We start from the raw sequence: 21,287 nt of genomic DNA, 5'->3' as shown, positions 1-21,287 counted from the left end.
CAGTCCTTCAGAGCAAGGAACACTGCTGAAAGCCAAATCTCCACCCCTCTCCCAACACAGCCCTCGGGAGGCACAACCCAGCTCTCCCCTGGCCTGTGGGGGCTTTGGGAATCAAAGATGCAGATGTCAAACACCACAGGGTTCTTTTTTCTCAGGGAAAAATGATCTGTTCCCTGTTCTGTCCCTTATGCAGCTTCCACTCTCCTAATATGATGGTTTTTTTAGCTGGTTATAAATGGGATATTCCAGGAATACAGCATATGGGGCTTCTAAAACAGAGGAAATTAGTTTTTGCTCATGGAGACATTATTCTTTAGTCATCCCAGGTTTAAATCATTATAAGGATTGCAAGAGCTGAAGCCTTTTCACTGATTTATCTGGGCAAGGATAGGACACTGCTGTAGTGCCTGACACAATTAATGGGGTACCTGTGGACATTCAGAAATCCAACACCATTCCACTGAATTTTCAGGAAATAAAGGCTAAAGAACAGAATAGTTGTAGTATAATTTTATTCACCTAGAAACAAAGGGTCAAAAGTCACAGCATGGAGGTTCATTTTATTTTGTAAACTTATTAAAAATATGTCCATATACAAAATAAGGACATTTTAAACAACAGAACTGCAGACAAAAGAAACTATAAAAATTCAACATGTTAATAAAAAGGTTTTATTTTCTTTCTGCAAAATTCCTTGCACCTTCCATACCAGTCTGCCCGCACTCTGAAGTACAGCTGTTAGAATCATTAAAATTCAAGAGGCTGAACATAAAGCCATTTGCTCTGCTGGAGGAATGTACTGCTGAAAGATCCAAACCCTGGAGCATAACTACAAGTAAGACGAGACTGAAGGACCTGGCTAAAGGCTGCTAAATGGTCACTGTGCATTGATCTGCTCAGAATTCTTCCTGCAAATGTCTGGAATAGTCCTTGGGGAGTAACAGTGTTAGACTGAACAGGGTCTGTCCAAAGGTGGGTGTTGTCCTAAAAATCTAATGCAGGCTCAAAAAGAAAAACATTGCTGCAGTTAAAACAATTTCAATCCCAACAAGTGTCAATTGTGCACCAAAATCTGCAGCAGCTCTCCGACAAGCTAGTGGGATTTAGGATTCAGCCCTCAGTCTTGGATACTCCTGACTGCAAGTCTAGACTTAAATCCTTGATACACTGTCAGTAACAGGTCAATTATAAAATTACATTCCTTTTTAATCTAGCTAATTTGTAATTGAATTAGTCCCTGTTCCTCCCCCCAAAATGACTCCCAGCACTGAAAATCCCCGCACTGCTCGCGGCTCCTGTCAGGCGGTTTCTGCCTGGTGTCCTGGGGGCAGGCTCGGCCTGCTGGGTGTTCCTGGGGGTCCAGTGCTCAGTGTGGGGCAGAACAGCCCCTGGCACTCCTCAGCCTCCACTCCAAGTGTCCCAGCCTCAGGAGCTCGGTGACATCTCCCCGTGAGCAAAGAGCAGCTCGAATGCCTGCAGCGAATTCACGTCCAAGGGTTGCTGTCCTCTGCCAGGACGCAGAGCAAGAAGAGCCCCTGGCATAAGGCACTGAGCCTGCAGAGGGCAGGGCTCCTGCAGTGCCCTGGGCAGGCAGGAGAGCTCCTGCTGGGGCACTGGCCCTTCCCTGGCTGCTGCTGCCCCGTGCCGGGGCTCAGAGCCTCCCGTTGGCAGCCACCTCGCCCACCTTGCACTTGTGGTGCTCGTACTTCACAGAAACTATCAGGAAAAGCAAGAGGGTGGCTCCCTGGATGGCAGCCAGCAGGAAGAAGTAATAGTTTAATTGGCAGCCGTTGATATTACCTAGAAAGAATTGAGGAGGAGGGAAAAAAAATTAATATAGATGATGCAAATAAAAACGTGGATCTTGTCAAGTTTAAATGGTGAAGACTTTTCTGCAGAACCAAACCAAATGACGTTTCCATCCCACAGCACGGTCAGTTTTTTATTATTCAGAGCAAAAGCTGGCACTGCTGAGGAAGATGTGGACAGGATAAGGAATGTTTTCTTTTGTTCATCAATGCCTTAGACCAAGTCAGAAGAAAATTGAAAAGAAAAAAAATATGCTGTAAAGAAAGAAGTTGGCAATTCCATAGATAAAAAAAAAAAGAAGCCATTACTGCAATTGTTTCTCAGATCTTTAGAGTTCATGAAAACACAGGTGACTTCTCTGTGCTTCAGTTCACCTTTGATGCTCCCTCAAAGTTGTCACAAATGAATGCTTTGGACATTAAACAATGTTAAATGAAGAAAGCTCATTGCTAAAACATCCTTCCTCTGTTAGGAAACATCCTGCTGTACTTCCAAGAACAATACACCGTGGCTCATTTCCAACCCAGCACAGCCAACTGGACCATTATGATTATCAAATGGGTGGCAGAGACTGAAACAGTGACGTGTGCATGGACCCTAACCAGCTGTTCCTGCAGCAAGCCTATAAATGTTCAGATTAAATTAATTTAATTACTGAAACTTAAGATTCAATTAAATGAACTTACAATAAAAAGCAGTAAAATTAAACTGAGCCTTTCTTTGACATTTAAAATACAATATACGTGTGAATCTCCGTTTCAAGAGCAGATGTGTTTGAAGAGTAGTAATTATCCTTTATGAGATGGGATATTAAACCCATGAAATCTTAGTTTTGGTGGGAGAAACAAGTCAATTCACTGGCAGTAACCAGCCCTGAAGTGCTGGCAGGGAGGGAACTTCCTCAGGAGATTTTGGAGGCAGTCAGTCACCCCCAGTGATGTCATGAGTTGGCAGAAATAGCAGAAATTTAGGGCACATGCTCACAGTGATTATACAGAATCTCATGAAAAATCCTCAAGTCATTCATTGATTGACTTCTCCTTGCAGCTCCTACCCTGGAAAACCCAGGTGAAGTTCAGATGTGAATCTGGAAACTTTCAATAATGCTACACCAAGTGAAACTTGAGTTACAAAGTTCCAAAAGGTTAAAGCGGGGGCTTTACCTCTGTATGGAGCTGCAGGAAAAGGCTCCTTTTCTGATTTTGGAATTGACTGGGGGAAAGAAGTCTCAGGAGGATGAAAATTCATTTGGGGAGGACACTTCCAGAAGGTTCAGGCTACTTGTTATGTTCTGCAGCTTTTGAAGAACTCAGAAGCCACAGATAGCTCGTGGCATATGGAGGGATCAGACACCATTTCTTTTTGGTAGATTCAAATGCAGTTGAAATGGCAAATTCTCTCAGACCAAATGTAAAGTTTAAGCTGCACTTTTAAGCCATGGACACACAGCAGGTCTAGCAGACGTTTTAAGAACTGTTCACACTCCTCCTGGATGAACTAATTAGCCACTGAGGAGGGGAGGATTTTCTGAAATTCCCGAGGTGCCACCTACTGGTGCCAATAATTATTTTTAACCTCCACTGGCAACTGAAAGCAGGTGATTTGTTGAACTTTAGGAGTATAAATAGCCAGCAGACAGAAATGCAGAATTAACTGGTGCTAATTTCAATGAAATCACTCGAAATGAGGAAGCTCAGTAATCACTTGGAGAGAGATGGGTACATTTTACTTCCCATAACCACAGAAAGCAATTTCAGTACTTTATACCAAATACATTCTTCTGCTGCACGTAATTTAAATATTTTTTACTGAAATGAAAATCTTTGTAATTTCTAGTGATGAAATTCAGTAACAGCTGAGCAAGTAACTGAGGCTCTACAGAAGTTTCTTGTGCTTTCATGAGGGCAGTGAATTATTTTGCATAGCCACATTATTTTGTACTTAAGATGCAAAATGAAACTTTAACAGAGCAGTAGACAAATTAATATTTTGAAAATAATAACTGTGTAAAAACTCAACAGTGCCACGTCTTTGATGCTTAACTGAAACTTCTACTTTGCAGACCGTGAATACACTGAAAATTACACTTACCAAAATCTGTGTGATTACTCATCCAGCCAATTTCTTTAATGGACACCAGTGCCAACAATCCAGAGCCAACAAACGAGCCAATCCCCGAAAAGAAAAAGAACAGCCCCATAATGGCACTCTGCATAGATTTGGGAGCAGCTGAATATGCAAATTCTAGACCTGCATTAAAAGATGAAAAAACGTTATTGGAGTATGTAAGAGTAGATTGTTCTAGAAGTGTTCTAGAAGTTACAGGTGTGTAGTGAACCCCTTGCAGTTCCCAGGTCCTTTTAATTGCTGTTTGAATCTTCTTTAAGTCATCAATGTACCAACCCATTAAATGGACAACATTTGAGACACAGACTTGGATCTTATTTACATTCCATGTGCAAACTTGAGAAATCTTCTGAACCAACGTATTCATTTTCTGTCTAAAATTATCCTCAAAGAAATGGATTAAACTAACTCAAACCTGGCATTTCCACGTTTCCCTTGTCCCTGTTGGGCAGTACATGCAGGACAAAGAAAAAAAGTCACTCTTGCATTGGCCATGAACATTTATTTCTTACAGCCTCAGTGTCTCTATCCCTGAACGTGCAGACAGAGAAATGAACTGGAACTGGAAAGGCAATACTTAATTTAATTTACTTTTGATCTAGAATTCTTTGAGTTCATTGCTTGCTAGCAAGCAATTCTTTTAAAGATTTGTAGATACAGGGCTTGAACTCTCAGCTGTCCTTACTCAAATTTTAACCAATAAACCCAAGAGAAACGTACCAGTGACCATCCATCTGCAAATCTGTGCCACGGAATTTGTGCACCAAGAGCACACACTGGGTTAGGCTCTGCCACACCAAGATTAATGCCCATGATTAACTCTCCTTTTTAGAATAATACTCCTGTCAAAAATCCAATGGGATTGTTCACAAGAGACAATCAAATACATTCTTTGCAGAGCTTTTTCTGACAGATGAAATGCTTGTCTCCAAACAGTCTGCTCATACTGAGAATTAATGCTACCTCATCTAACATTTTTCTTTGCAAGGAGAGCATTACAGACCTGAAATTGCATAGCTCTTATGTCTGGCATAATAAGGGCTTGCTTTATTTACACCACCACTGCTATTTGACTACTCCAGGCAGGGTTTAATAGAAACCCACTGGCATTTCTCCTCAAGAAAAGGAATAACACTTAAAGCCAGAGAGGCCAAGCTGGCTGCTGCAAGGGAGGAACTTTGTTCTTGGAAAAGAAGCAGAGCTGGGTGTTCTCACTGATGTACCAGCACCCTCCTGCCACCTGAGCCACCACCTGTAAGCAGCATCCTGCTGCTCTCCTCTGCAAAACTGGCACAAGGGGCCAGAGGAGAGCAGCTGTGTGAGGCCAGCAGGGAACTGAAACATCCTCACCCAGCTCAGCTGCGGGGCTTCCCTAAAAATTCAAACTGTAACCAGAGAATCCTACAGAGACATCTGCAAACGGGCAGGGCAGGGGGACAAAATGCTATTTATTTTGAGAATTCAAAGTGCCTTTGTTTCCTAGGCTCTGCCACCAATATCACAAGTCAGATTTTCCAGGGAGTATTCATCTGTCCATTCACACTTTTAAGAAGAAGCAAGTGGACAACTCTGAGGACAGAGCAGCTTGTTTGTGACTTCTTGTGAAGTTATCAGAGCTGCCACAGGGCTCGGAGCCTCGGTCCCTCCTTGGTCACCAGGCTTCTGTTTTGTACAAGTTAAGCTCGGGTATAGCACCTGAAGGGATCTGGACTGTTTCATTTCTTGTTCATTTTACAGATGCACTGGATCTGACTGCTGCAGCTGGAAGAAGACCTTAAGATTCAGAACAAAAACCAAAACGAGTGTAACCCTGCACTTTCTGCAACAAAGTAAGGTACATTTCTAAATTTGAGTAACTTCTGCAGCAGCGCTAAGATTTAATCTGGCATAAAGAATATAAAATCTTTTCTTTGCCTTCAGAGCTCCTTTGGCTGCTGGCAGCCACTGATAATGATTTCATGCTCCTGCAAACAAGCACTTCTGAAATTAGAGCCCCTCGCCGCCGTTGTCATGTGAGATTACAACTCCCAGTTAAACAAGGGTGCTTTAGCAGGATTGACAGAATAATACAAAAGATTAATGCAGTGTGTGTCATCTTTTTAAAGGCACCTCGAGTGTAACTAATGTGGCTTAATAAGAATATGCTTAGTTTTACAGTAAACAGAAAAACAGAGGTATGTTTCAGCTCTTGTGCTGTTTAGTCCCGTTTTGCTCACAACAAACATTTCCACATAATTGTGATTTTGTAACCATTAACACTTTGCTTTTTTTAAGCCTGAATTTCACAGCACAGTAGATGCCTTTATCAAGTTTAATATTGAACTGGTAAAGTACACTCTGAATCTTGAAAGGCCTTCTTAAAAATATTAAGAATTATGTTCAGATAACAGTCAGAAGGCAGGAAAGAGCCTTTGTAAAAAATACCAAATGAAAGTGCACTACACAAAGTAATTAAGCTCTGCATAGAATTTCTGGTAGATCTTTTTCAAACACTGACCAAGAGTTTTTGAAGTTGCAATGCTGTTGGTACAGTGCCAGCAGTGCAGAACAGCAGAATATTCACATAAGAATTGTGTAAGCCTTAAAGACTTCTCCCAAAGAACTCCACTGAAGTCCTCTCAGCTTGGAGTTCAGCAAACAGAGAAAGCTTCAAGATGTTTCCACAGCCTGCAGGCAGGTTTGCTATTTTTTCCTTGCAAACACCTATAAACTATTAATAGTACCTGACAGAGAAACAAGATTGTGTAAGAGGGAAGAAATCGGTTTAATTTTCCATGAACACTTGTATTTCTGATAAGTCATCTGTTTATCTGAGGTAGGATTTAAGTGGCACAATCACTAAACTGACTACAAGTAATTTCATTTCACTCTTTGGAGAAAAGTGCTAAATACAGCCTTTGTTTTAATAAATAATTAAATCAGACAAGATTTTATCTTCGGATTTTTGTGTGTTGCCATTTGTGGCAGGTACCATACACACATAATGAAACGGACAGCAAATGAGTAGTTAGGAAAAAATAACAAACCCCACTTTTATTCTCCTTGCCAAGCAACCCAAGCACCTTATTTTATTTCCTAACAACTGTGATGACAGCAGAACACAAGTAACCAGAAACCTGATGGAGCAGAAGTTCTGTGCTCCACTGAGAGGGGAACAAATGGGCCATGAGACAGCTGGGGCCACAGCCAGCAAGAGCTTCCAGAATCACAGAATCTCACTCTAGCTGTGATTGCCCAGGAATGAAAGTAACCTCCCAGAGGGGAAATGAAACTGGAGCCTGTGTCACGAGGAATCCAGGGCAAAGAGCTGTGGGTATTGCCAGCTTGAGTGGAGGATCCTCACAGTTCTGTATTTGCAAACAGAACTTCAACACTTCAGTGAGTAACTGCAGTCAAGCACAGAGGAAATGAGTTTTGCCTCGAGTCTCTGCAGGAGTGTGCTGGGCTGCCTCGGGGAGCCCCACACATCTGCTGAAGCAGGCCAGAAGAGGCACCTGGGCACTCAGCAGGGTTTGTCACTGCCAGCCAAGCCCTGCTCCAAAGAGTGCAGACTGTGCTGGGAGGTTCCCAGGAGCATTTTCACTGTGCAGCCCCAGGAAAGGAGAGCTGGGAAAGCCCCAGTGACCACAGGAGCTGCCCGAGCTCTCCTCCTGCTGATGAGCCCTGCACCTACAGGAGACAGCCCAGAAAATCAGATTTTATAGTCCTGTTCACCCCCTCCTCCCCTTCACTTTCAGCTGAAAAATCCGTGTGAGCACACAGTTGTCCGTGCATCACACAGGGCACTGCTAGGGAATTCAAGATCTCTTGCATTTGTTCAACACACACAAAATTTGAGCACTTCCAGTTTGCTTAGTGTCATGCTGAAGTCCTGGAACAGCTACAGAAAACTGATCTAAAGTAGATGAAATTATATAAAAACAGCTACTTCATGATTAATATGCACAAAACCTTTTCTTATTTCACAGATGAAAAAGCTCAAGTAACACAACTTTAAACTGCTAAGTCTTTGTAAATGGGGTTTATTTCTTCCCCTTGCCCTCAGAAAGGTGTTTCCACCTTTCTAAACTTTCTAAATAGACTTTCTAAACTGTGAGCTCGGTTTATAAGACCAAATAAAACAAAATAACAAAGCTCAAACTGTATTTCCAACACAGAGGAAGATTCAGAGGACACAAAACTGCATTGAAATACAATATTGAAGGAGTATACTGTTTTCCATTAGGGCATGCAAATACCCAGCACTAACTGGAAGCCACACAAACATTTTAGGTGTTACTCTGCTTGAAATTCAGTTTTGAAAGCACAGTCTTACATAGCCAGGCTTCAACTGTGCAAGGCAATGGTGAGCTCTGCCACTCAAATTGAGCAATATTGTATAAAAATGTATTTGGGAACATCAGAGCTTACTTCTAATGATTTGAGAAGTGTTTATTTTCTAAGATTCCATCGTTTATGACAGACAGAAAAGCAGATTTAAGCACACAAAGACTCTTACCTGCTATACTTGCAAATATTTCACTGAAACCAATCAGCACATACTGAGGAATCTGCCACCAGATTGGCAAATCTGCAGCATGGTATGTAACATTCCCAATTGTCTGGTTAATTGTTTTAACCTTTACAATTTTCAGTCTGTTGCTCTCCAGAATTCCTATGTGAAAGGGGAGGGAAAAAAGATTGACCTAAGATGCAAACATTGTTTCTCCACATTAAGAATTAAATTAGGATTCAGCCCTGCATTACAATTAGAAATGGTACAATAGGATTGTGTATTTATTTCCTGACATAAAGCATTTCAGACTACTTTTGCTGTTGTTATTTCAAGACATCCAGTTGTTCTGCCATAGAATTAGTGATTATATTCTCATTCAGTGGCAATAATTGTACAAACACTTAGCCTGTTTCTGGATGGATCAGCTCACAGCTCTCATGGACACTGTGCTGGGGTTTTTATAAAGACAATCTCATTTTCACAAACTATTACTTTGCAATGTTGAACCATTTCAACTGCCACCACAGTATTCATAAATTAGAAACCCTTTTGCTTATGGAAATGGCTACACCAGTCCTGTAGAGCTATGAAAACCCTCTATGAATACGATTATGACATTTATATGACACTTTTCATCCAAAGAGATCCAAGAGCTCATTAGAGCTTGATTTACAAGCAATACATTGCATAGAAACTACTTCATATGGAATGAAAAAGAAACATGATAGTGTAAAATATAAGCATTTTTAGCTTGCTCAGCACAACAGTTTAGAGCAGAAAGTGAATACCAAATAATGCTGTAGGGTTTTGCTGAAGCTGCCCAGATTAAACAATTGACTCTCAGTTATATAAAATACACAGAATAGCTAATAGTTAATAAAACTCCCTGCTTCACCCAAAAGAGACCCCTATAACAGAACTCCCATCTCTAACACTTGGAAGTAAGTTGAATTTATTCATCACAGTTCAGAGGAGCAGGACAGCCACTGCTTCCTGCAGCGTGGGTTGTACCCCCAGCCTCCCATTTAGTGCTGGCAGCCTGGGGCTGTCTCTGCTTCCCGAGCCAAGAGCTGACCTCCTCCTGGGACACAAAACCTGCCTGGCACCAAAAACAACCTACAGGCCTTAGGTATGCTGCTCCATGGATATCACACCATGTGCATCTGCTTCCTCAGTGCCAGCTTCCCTTTCCTGGAGCCACCCAAAGGATGCCATGGGCACCCAGCATTTCACAGGAACCTCTCTGGGCCACGCTGACAGCACTTTGCACAGAAACAAACACAGTTCCCAAAGTGCACCACGCTCCCTGTTCTTCCCAAATCTGTGCCAAGAGTCCCCGAGGGGACCAGCCAGGTCAGCATCTCTGTGCTAAGTGACACTGCCAAATTTCTTACTAACATCTGGGTTGGAGGTAAAGACTGTTCTGAATTTATTACTGCTTCATGTCAGGCCAGCCACCACATTTTCTCTATATTCCTCACTTCTCTGTAGGTGACCCATCTTATTTTTATGTATCTTTCTTTAGCTCTTCAGCTACCTCAGTGCCCTCTGAACTATGAAGAGCTGCTGGAATTAAAACTGGATTTCTCAATGTTTTCATTTTAATATAGCTGCCAAATATTTTAGAGTGGAACTTAATTAAAATGTAAACAAAGCAGTGGAGTTATCTAAGAGCTCAGGCAGAATTTCATTTATTTACACTCAACACAGAACTGTTGCACCTCAGTACATCAAGCAATCTTAATGTGTTTCTACTTTTAGAAAAGAAGCACTGAGCCACCTAGGAGCACAACTACAATATACCAAACTCTGCCATAAATTCACCTTCAAAGTACTTCAAATCTAGAATCTATTGATTCTTCCCTTAAGACTTTGATAGACAAGTTTCATGTTTCATGTTACACTCTCAGTAGTTAAAATAATCTGAACTTCTTGCTATAATGGTTTAAACTCTACAAATGAAGTAGATTTTCCAGCTGAATAACCTTGAACATTGCTGCTCACAATTTACCATAAGATGCATGAAGCACTGCAGACGTTCATTAAACCTAATCAGTTGTGTTTTAACACAGCTTATAAAATATTTTAAATAATCAAACAGATCTAATAGGCAGCCTGAGTAGTGTCCACAACTAATGGCTGTTAGATAAGCAAGTCAAAATGGAAATATGGCACAAACAAGTCATTAAGATATTGCCATGATTGCAATTCCTGACATTTTCAGATGTTTAAGATTTCATTCAGTGTCCCTCTCGAAGGCAGCAATGGTTGGAAGTAGTAGTAGTAGTGTATTTTAAGAATGTGAAAATATGGCAGCTATAAATACCACTTAACAAGAGAATAAAAACTGAATGAGACATATAAACCAACACCTTGCTAGAAATAAAGTTTCCTAAACCCCAAATTTGTCTCAACTGAAGCTCTTAAATTCCTGTTATGATGAACAGATGCTAAGTTACTCCAAAAGGTTAAACCTTCCAAACAGACTGCAAATAATCACCCAAAGAATTCACCTTTTCTAATGGGGAACAGTCGGGGAGGATCAAACCAACAAAACCACATGTTTCATTTGTAGGTGAATTGGAAAAGCATTTGAAACTTGAAGGAATTTTGCTGTGTGAACCCATTCCCCAACTCAGCTATCCCAGCTTGATGTGCTCTTCCCCACCAGCAGGAATAAAGACAGATATTGCTGGGTTTGAATTCCCTTCTATGTGAACCCACAGGTTCTATTTTAAGAGCTGACATTTAAGTGTTTTACATCATCCTCTTCTGCAGCAGCAGTGTCCTAAGAAACATGGAATAGGAGAAACACTTAACTTTAAATGACTTTGCTTTAAGAACTTTCCTTGCCCACAAAGTGACCTTGGCCCAATAATTACCTCTCTCATTGAAAGAAATCTTAATAACCATATAAAGTGTCCCTCTCCCTAAAATATAGGGGATCCCAAGTGCTGCAATGAATTTATTTAATGCTATAATGCTTTATCAATATGTTCATTACAGTGATGCTGGTGAGGGCTATAGATTCTGTGAAGCATTGCTCAGAGATGTTCAGTTCCACATCAGCAGCCCTTAACAACTTGAAATCATCTCAAAAGCAGCTGATTTATGGGGCCAGCAGAGTTGGCATCTTTTCCCTTTCATGCTAAGCTGAGCTATTTTACACTACACTAATTCCCAAACAATAGGGAACAGGAAGATAGGGGAGAGAAAACCCAAAGTGGGAGGAAACTCTTGTTCAGCCATAACCTAACTTTATTATTTCAGATCAGGGGAAAGGATTTTAGGTAAAATTTCAACTTTTTTATACTTGGACGTCAGAATGTATGAAGAAACATTTTAAAGGGTATATGCAAAGTCTACTTCAGGCAGGAAAAATGGTCCAATTTTATTGCAAGTGTACAAAACAGTTTAGTAAATTTTTGGATACAATCCCCTTTATTGAGGGAAATGCATCCACAAAGTCACATTCCAACTCTCCCACGAAGAAAGATCTGAATAATGCTGAATTAAATATTCACACAGTTTTGTTTTTTTAATGCTGTTGCAGTGAGCTGAACAATTCACCGTGTCAGGAGATTTCCAAGTAATTTTCTTACCTGCAGCAAAGGCAGAGCACATCACAAAGAACATTCCAACTGCAATCCTCTTCAGTGAGGATGGCAGCAAGCCATTCCTCTTCAAAATGGGGTCCACCAGTTTGTCCTTTAAGGGTATTAGGATCAGGATAAGCACTGCATCAAACATGGTCAGCCAGGCTGCTGGGAACTAGAAGGGGAAAGGACTCAAGTTGGCAGTTTCATACTTAGGAGCTGATTTTTACTATTATTTTACAAAGAAAGGCTTTGATCAAACACTTTGATCCAAAATAAGCAACAGTGCACTGAGAGATATTGTGAAAAGTCAAATAAGAGTGCTTGAAAGCTGAAGAAAATATTCAGCTATTCAGGTTTTCATTGAATCTGGCTGCTCGTACATCTATAAGCTCAGCTTCTCATCTGACAGAATTAAACTTTTTACCTAATTTAGTCATGAGAAGTATTTAATAGCCAAGCTCTGTATATCTTCTGTTAAGCTTAGAACTATCAGAAATATACCACAGAACAGCAGAAACAGTTTACTAATTTTACATTTACTAACGCAAATGCAAAATTCCTTTAAAATCAAGTTAAACTTGTCAAATGAATAGAGAGGGTGGTGTGACAAACGTATCCTGTAAATCCTATGGTTTTATGTCTGCAATCACATCATGGTAGCCTTTCTTGAAAAATACTGATTGAACTGCTTCTTTCAATATGCTAAAGGTAAAGCGATTATTGACTAGGCAGTCTAAAGTAACAAATGTGTGTCCAACTCCAAATGCTAATGTATCACTTAAGGATGGGCATTCACTCCTCCTGGGCTTGCAGAAATGCTTCTGTCCTGCACAAAATCTCAGGGCATGGAGATTGATCAGCTTTCCTCAAAGGTCAGACCTGGGCCACTGAAGGCTGAAGAAATTCCTGAAGAAAGCAGTGAGAGTTACCTGAAGACACCCAGAGCAGGCTCAGGTACTGTTGGGATGACAGAATCTGGGATGTGCACTGTGCCCCTCAATGCCCAAAGGCTGAGGCACTGCTCCCCAGTAACTACACACATTCAGGTCGTTCAGGCACTAGCTGAACTCCCTGGGATGTTTGTACACTAGTGACCCAACCTGCATTTGAGCTGAAGAAAGGCACTTTGCACTTGCTCTGCTCTCTTACCGTGTGGATGGAGTTGGTGTCATTCGATATCTCGGGAATTTTCAGATGGAGACTTTGCAATACATATGTTGTCTGCATCTAGCATTAGCAAAGAGGAGTTGAGATTACTTGGACAAGAAGTGCTGAGATGTTTTTCATTTTTTAACAATTAACAAAGATTATATCAGAGGGGAAATGCTAACACAGCAAGCTGAAAAGAATTATGGTCAGAACATTAAAAGATTTTTTAACCTTACAGTTGTTTTTACTAAAAACACAATCATCTGTGTGTCTTTGAAAACAATTTCTGCATAGCTTTTTCTTTTCCCAAAATGTATCTGATATCCTGAATCATCTCCATGAGACAGAACTTGAAAATTAGAATGAGGTCTAGACCACTTACCCTAACCTACGTGAAACAACTGCAAGGTGAAACACAGCACAGTATTTAAGATATGTGAATTTGTATAACTGAGTCTTAACTACAATTCTAATTATTTTTTTTCTATTATTAGGTCAAAATATTATCTGAGAGTATTCCTTAGCAGTCGTTTTTCATCTCTCAACTTCAAGGTAAGTTTCCTATTTATGACATAACATCCCAAAAAGTGTTAAATTAGAAATTATGTAAAATATAACCGCAGCCATTTGGAAGGACTCACTTGAAAATACACTGTCCAGTAAGGTATTAAAGCCAGAAAGACAGGGATAATCTTGACAAGAGCTTTTACATCTTCTACTTTATCTTCTCTGAAGGGGCCCCCCCGGGACAGCTTGGCCATCTCGAAGAGGCTTTGCTTGCGAGGTGGGTGCAGCACTCCCTGGCCTTCACTTTGGAAAAGGATTTGAAATGTTTAGTTGAACATAACTGGCAATCTTGTCTTCCTTATAAAAACCTAATGCATTTCCAAAATACCTAATTCAAGTAAGTTACAGCAACACAGCTAGGCCAGAAATCCCCAGCAGGTGGAAACACGAGAGGAAACCTTCTGCTATGAAGTTTTCTTATTTCCCATCCTCCCCACACACCCCAGCCACAAATAACTGGCAGGACTTAGGGTAACCTGTATTTTGTGATATAGCTTGTTAAGTCATTGAACTGTCTGGCAACCTGAACACATGAAACCCCACTGCAGAGGAGGCACCTGACATCTCTTACCAGTGATTCAACTCCAGCACCAGTATTCCATGGGCAGCTCTTAAGAGCGGAAAAATTCTGGCTCCCCATCAAGCCACTTTACAGCATTAAATGCAGGTGAGAGTGCTTTTCAAATCAGAAGGCATCCACAAAGATATCTACCAGAGAAGAAAGCTACCTAAAGCTGAGAGCAGCACAGCCAGGTTACATGACACTCTCAGAACTCGGAGCTGGCAGGACACAGAGCTCAGCTGACACCACGGTCTGGCTGCACAGACACCCAGGGATCTCTGTGTGCCTCTCTTCCATCCCTCAACTCCCAGAAAGTATCTCTAGGGCTCCAATTTCCCAGTTCTCAGAGCAAACCTGCTCCTTGTCCTGCAGTGCCTGGTGGGAGTTACTGCCAGCCAGTCTGAACTAAGGAGTTCCAGTCCTAGGCTGGCTCAGAGTGGAAACCAGACACAAGAGCTCATCACAAACCTGTTTGCTGAATGTTCCCCGTGGCTCTTCTTGGAGCAACAGGAGTATGTGAGAATTTTGAACATGTCTGTGAAGGCACTACCATCAGGAGGTTTGGTGATGAAGAAACTCTGCCCGCATAAGAAAACCATGAATGAAATCCCAATGCAAACTGTTGGGATGCTGTATCCGATCACAAAGCTCACGTTCTGCTGGATGTATGCAATTCCTCCCAGAGACAGGATAGCTCCCAAATTAATGCTCCAATAAAACCAATTAAAAAATCTTCTTGTGGCTTCTGGACCCCGGTCTTTGACCTGGAAAAGATTAAAAGCGAGCCCTTCAGTTTCTGAGAAAAGTAAGGCTAAACAGAATTAGAATCTGTGAATCAGAATTCAAACAAGTTCAATCCACTGAAGAGTTCAGGTTTCATTTAGAGTCACACTGAAATGATTTAAGTGTTTTGGGCTTCACATGGTGTTTGATGAAGTGACACCTCAGTGAGCTGCACCATTATGTGAGTAACCTTCTAGAAGCTCAGCACAGGGATAAAAAAAACACACTACTGAGAGACACAGCTTCCCCAGAGAGGCCATTATTATTTCTACTGCACTGACTCTCACTGGGTCATTTCTCTACAAAAAGCCCCCTCAGATTTACATCCCATAGTCCACAGGAGTTTAAGTAACTATTTTTTTAGTAACAAAAAGTTAAGCTACCTAAAAATGCACCTATTTCCACAATTGCTTCTTCTAACTGGATTTATGTAACAGTTAACACTAATCCATTTTGTAAGCCTCAAATGAATACTTGGTAATAATTTAAATTTTAACACAGTCTTAATGCCTCTCATCAGAATACAAATTGAGGACTTGTCATTCTGACCTTTTAAAAAAATTAATTAAATTTGGGTTGCCTGAGGATCACAGTAAATATTTATCCCTCTAAGTCAGTGCTGCTCATAGCGTTATTTTTCTGCTTGAAGCTCTCAGTGTCTGTCCAGTGAAAGTAAAGACATCCCTGGTTTCTAGAACTATCCTGTACAGTTTTCACCATCCCTCTTTATCATTGCCTACTGTAACTTACTCCACATTTTATAATTTAGTCCCAGGAACCCAGCATCATTCATAAGAGGTGATGTAAGAGAAATTATGCAAATTAAAATTTGAAATACACTAAAAAGATGAAGTAGTCTGTAGAAGAATCCATAATACTGTATTAGTCAGTGGCTGATGACTGAAAGGCCATTAACAGTGACTAGCAAGTCAGTGCCATGCACCAGCCTGGCTGAGTCAGTTCTTTTTAATTTGTAACTGCAAATTTCCCGTCCTCACTTGCCAGATCTTCAAAAGATCCATATTTAGTCTGCAATATGAAAAGTAAGCCGTGTCTTAAAATGAATTTTTAACACTGTCAGTTCTGATTAACAGCTTCAGGTTTCCCAGTGGTGCACAAACCCAGCTGTACCATTCAGCCAAGCCCAAGAAAGGAAATATTAAAGTGTCTATTCCTGTGCATACCTCATAGCATTGTCAGGCATTCAAGTCCATCTGTTACAATTTCAAATTCAATCCTGGAGACTAAACCCAAGAAATTCTCCCTCTCCAGCTTCAACCTGGTACTCAATTCCTAACTTTCATCAACTGCAGCAGTGTATCAATCTAGAAATCCCTTCCAAAGCCCAATGAGCAGCAGGATATTAGCAAACAATTCCACAGAACACAGTGCTCCAACTTGTGTAAAGTGTTAGCAATCTGTTTGATGAAGTTTCCATTTCTTCATCACAAACTCTCAGTTCTCTTATTTCTGCAAGGAAGATGACTTCTCATCCTCCCTCTTGCACATGACCTTGCTGACATCTTTACAAAGGAAAGCTGGGAGAAGAAAGCAAACTTTGATCCAGGTAAGAACAGGGAAGCACAGCATGAGGCTTCTGTCAAGCATTACCCCAGCATCCACCCATTAGCTCCTGAGAAACTTCCTGAAGCCAGCTGGCTTCTCTCTACTTAATCAATGCAGCAGCTCCCCTCCACGAGCTTGTGTGAGCTGCCTCTGAAGCCAGGTGAGCTGTGAGAACCCCTAACACCCCGTGGCACAGAGCTCCACAGGTAACTGCACCGTGGGAAGGCCAACCTGCACTTCCCTGCTCTGAACCTGCCCTTAGCCTCGCTGCTTTTACCTGTCCAGGACACAGCAGAGACAGCTGAGCTCCAGCCCATTCCTGCTCCACAAACCACTGTCACATCTTTCTTTTTGCTGCCTTTTCCAAAGTAGGAAATTTAGTCTGAAATTTAGTCTGTAGTCAGAATTTAGTCTGATTCGTGAGTCCTCACCTGGAAACTACTGACCACGCCTGTGGCCCTTCCCAGAATCTTCCTTCACCACCCCAAGTGTCGTTTTTGGATCAGAGTGATCAAAAGGAAGGCAGTGCTCAAAGGACAGACACACCACAGGCTTACAGTGCACAGGATCCATTTTCTCCTTCTTTATCAAAGTATATATTTGCACTAGAAATCACATCACAGCCACGTCTGAAATGTCATTTAACTGGCAAACATTACTAAGTGAATAAAAGTCCCACTGAACTACGTGGTGGAATATCTTCTCAAAGACAAAGAACTATGAAGATGTCTTGTCAAAACTCCATGTAAAAGAAACAAGATCATTCAGAAGTTCCTGACAGTAGCAGCTTTGATTTGTTCCTGCAGTCAAGTGACAGTCACAAGTGACAAAGGTAACAACCACCCCCAAAGTCATCCCAGTCAGCTCTGAGACAACCCCTCAAACAGAGCAAGGGTGAGAGAGAGAGCCTTGTCCTCGTCCTTAGCCTACCAAAGAAGCTACAGTACCAAGAGTTCTGTGCAGTCAAATCCACAGAATCCTGACCCTCTAATCCATCACTGCAGACAACCACTTACTCTTTGACATCATCTGAGAGAGCTCCATAGCTGAGCTCCAAAGTATTACTTACTCAGCTGCTGCATAATTTCAAAGTTTTACACTAAAATTCAGCAAGTCCACACATAAAGTCTGCTTTCTCTCCTATGTGTTATTACTGGCCTCGTGAATGGCACAACCTGTTTCAGGTTTGATTCTGCAGAGCCTTCGAGGTCCACAGGCTCCTAAGAAGTTTGACAGCAGCAACAACAAAATAAGCTGCAGTCAGGGACGTTCCAATCTTTATCCGTGACTCCCCATCCTTATCCAGAGGCTGGAAAATCTGTGCTCTACAAATAAATAAAGGCTGAAAAATCACTCTAAAGCCATCTTTACAGCAGCAATTTCCAATGACAACTGTAAAACAACAATTTTTAGCAGAGCTGGAAGATGTCTGGCAGTTATGGCTGATAGATTTATTGGCTGTGAAGGGAGTTCAGAGGGAAGCCACAGTGTGGGTGAAACCTGGCCTCTCTCATCGCTGTAACCCTGAAAGAAACCCAGCTATAATTAGAATGATTATGGCTGATGCTAGATTAGGAATCTGCCACCTTTCTGGCTTCAGTGCTGAAGCAGCTTTCTCAATAATGACCAACAGTCCATTGTTTCCTAAGTGCAGAAAGTCACAAACTGCTCCATGGAACAGGAAGTGACAGCAAAACACTCGAAAGGGGAACTGGAAAGTGCCAGGTTCTGGGAACATGTGATTAGAAACTCTATTCTGAGAACCAGCAGCTCACATTTAGAGCAGCAGGATAGATCAGACTGCAACTTCTAGAAAAGCATTTATAAACACAGACGAGAAAAGCTGGTCTTTTTTTAACCAGGAAAAAAAAAAAAGGAACTTTTTTTGCTAAGCTGACTGGTGGAAGTTACTCGATACTAACCCTACTTTAACAGCACTTCTAAAAGCATGCATTTAACAGTTAGTTAGAAACCACATCTTTCAACTTCAGAGAAAAGTAAGTATTGCAACTCAGTTTCCAACTTTCCACCAAGTTATTCTGCGAAATAAAGAAACCTCTCCTCATACAAGAGCTCCCCACCCGAATTCTATACACACATTAAAGCTGAAAAATTCACGTGGTAATAAGAGATCTGCAATGAAATGTAATTAACATTCTGAAAGGTGATTGTGCAAACTAAAGGACATGATGTACAATGCATCCTTTCCTTTGGTACTTGGGAAGAGGACAAATCTTATCAGCACACATCCAGCCAAAAGATGTTTGCAATGTGCTCTGGCCTCCCAAGGATGTGGCTCTGGGAGATACTTTATTCTCAGATATACAGACAGATGACAGAGATATAGATAGACAGATAGATAGAGATATACAGCTATATAGATATATCCACATCTCCCCAGCATTTTCTACATTCCTGTGCAGGGAGAAGGCACCCAAGAGGGTACCACACTGCACTCCAAGGTGAGTGGCATGCTGTAATATATTTAACAGAAGATAAGCCAGAAAAAGAGAGAAGAGGGGAAATTCAGTCCTCGGCAGAGCTCCACTGATTATTATGGCCCAGAAAGGAGTATTTCTTTTGCTTCACCCTACATAAATCACTGTGAATTATCTGCAAACCCAGCCAAACACTGCTTTCCTTGAAATCCTGGGGGAGAAGCCTTTACAAAATCCAGCTACAACAGCTACACTTCCATTGGCAATGGCTCTTCTTTTGCTCTGTTCCTGCCATTATTTATCTCCCATATTTAACTTTCATAAAACGTTCTGGGGATAAGCAGTCAGTTTTGAAAAACACCTTACAAGATAAAGTCATATTAAAGCTATTTCACTTGATGGGCTCAGGCTGGCTTGAGCAGAACTAATGCAGTGGGGAGCACACAATCCTGGGCTATAATAATGTTTTACATTTATATACTGCCTTTCAGCCAGGACTCCAGGATTCAGAATACACGAAATGCCAAAGAATGACAAATGCAAACTGCACAACAGAGAACAGAGGTATGTTTGGCAATCATTCTGTGGAGGACCCTCCCTCTTATAAAGAATTCATGGCATTTCTGATACCTGCTCCAAGCAGAACTCAGTGAGCCAGTAAACAGACATGCAACTGGACTTTCACTTTGGTTAGAAGAGCTGCTCAGTAGTACCTGGGCATAGTGAAATTCTCCATTTGTAAAGCAGAAATTACGTTTCAACATCCACAGCCAGCACACCGCCTTAGCATAGTGCTGTAATAAAAATAAATGTAACAGAGCGTTCCAGTTGCTACTGAACGCCACGTTGCCTCTCAGATGTTTTCTGTGAAGCCACTGGGTTCTGCAGGGATGACCCAATGAATGCTATCACTGTAGTGGGTCCGGATAAGGTCACTTGACAGGACATGTCCTTATGGGAACAGCCCACGGCCAGAGCAGCTTCCCCCCATCATGTGATACAGCATGAGCCTGCACAAAAATACCACTCAAGGGCAAGGCAGTGCACAAATACCTACAGCATAAAAACTGTTTGTTCTGCAGCCTTCCTTTATCACAGGATGGTAAAGACCTCTGGCACTGCCTTAGAAGGTCCACGTCATCCTTGTCAAAGCTAAAATGTGTAACCTGTGCTTCATCTGAGGCGCTCTGAGGTCAAATTAACTGGGGACAAGCTCACCAGGGAGGACAACTAAAAGTCCACTTAATGGCCATTAAGTATCCAACCCAAGTCCTCAAGATGGTGATGGCTTAGCCAACTCAAGATACCACAGCTAAGGCAGGGTGACCAGGAAACCAAAGGTCATAAGGGATCTGACACCCCACAGGCACCAAAATTATATCAAACAGGGCACAACTCTCATCCCCCAGGGAACGGAGCTGGGCGATGCGATTGCCTCCAAGGCTGAGCGCCTACAGAGACATCAGGCAGTCGGGCACTGCCCACCCCACCAAGGCAAGCCCCTCTGCCACCCCTGGGGCACCCAGCAGCCGCTGCCAGACGATACTTGACCTGGTCTGCCCCGAACGGGGTGATGTTGGCCTTGACCGAGCCGACGCCCAGCCCCACGAGGACCAGTCCCACGAAGGTGGCGGTGGCACAGTAGCGGGTGGCTCCCACCTGGGAGCAGGGCACCAGGGTGGCGTTGGCCGCCGGCGAGGAGCAGTTCTCCACGGGGAACAGGGGGACGTCCCCGCAGAGGCCCTGGCGGGTGTGCGGCGCGGCGATGACGGGGAAGGCCAGCATGCCCAGCAGGTACAGCGCCATGCTGAGCAGGATGGTGCCGAACTTGCCCAGCAGGGCGTCAGCCAGCCAGCCCCCGAACGGCGACACCAGGTAAGTGATGCCCATGAAGAGCAGCAGCGCCTGGCTGGCCTGGGCACCCTCCCAGCCGTAGGGCGGCCCGTTGAGGAACAGCACCAGATTGGAGGTGATGCCGTAGAAGGCCACTCGCTCCAGCAGCTCGGCCAGCAGCACGGCGGCGCAGGCCAGCCGGCGGCCCTGGAACGCGCTGCTGGCGGCCCGCCCGCGCTCGCCGCTGCTCAGCAAAGGGCTGCGCTCGCTCGGCTCGGCCTCGTCCATGGCCCCGCGTCCCCGCCGCGCTCCCGTCCCGCCCGGAGGGACCCGCGCCCGCACCCGGCACCGGCCCCGCC

General features: G+C 42.6%; 1 protein-coding gene across 1 annotated transcript; it reads right to left on the bottom strand.

Annotated features, from left to right (window-relative positions):
- Positions 1-540: 540 nt before the first annotated feature.
- On the bottom strand, positions 541-21,216 carry SLC15A4 (solute carrier family 15 member 4). Its single transcript, XM_062504224.1, has 8 exons — positions 20,647-21,216; positions 14,777-15,072; positions 13,821-13,989; positions 13,180-13,257; positions 12,034-12,202; positions 8,435-8,590; positions 3,901-4,059; positions 541-1,800 (listed from the first exon to the last, which is right to left on the bottom strand). The coding sequence occupies exons 1-8, from the start codon at positions 21,214-21,216 to the stop codon at positions 1,652-1,654; spliced, it is 1,746 nt and encodes a 581-aa protein (XP_062360208.1). The 3' UTR covers positions 541-1,651.
- Positions 21,217-21,287: the final 71 nt, after the last annotated feature.

This window comes from Cinclus cinclus, chromosome 17, assembly GCF_963662255.1.
Source record: "Cinclus cinclus chromosome 17, bCinCin1.1, whole genome shotgun sequence".
NCBI classification, from domain to species: Eukaryota; Metazoa; Chordata; class Aves; order Passeriformes; family Cinclidae; genus Cinclus; species Cinclus cinclus.
Note: the sequence above shows the minus strand (reverse complement) of the source record. Positions and strands in the feature narration are given on the sequence as shown.

Excerpts from the sequence above, each read along its gene's own strand:
- SLC15A4 (XM_062504224.1), bottom strand. The coding sequence starts at position 21,216 with ATGGACGAGGCCGAGCCGAGCGAGCGCAGCCCTTTGCTGAGCAGCGGC. Across the intron at positions 15,073-20,646 it reads CCCCGTTCGGGGCAGACCAG|GTCAAAGACCGGGGTCCAGA; the intron begins GTCAAGTATCGT and ends AATCTTTTCCAG. Across the intron at positions 13,258-13,820 it reads ACTGGACAGTGTATTTTCAA|ATGCAGACAACATATGTATT; the intron begins GTGAGTCCTTCC and ends TGCTAATGCTAG.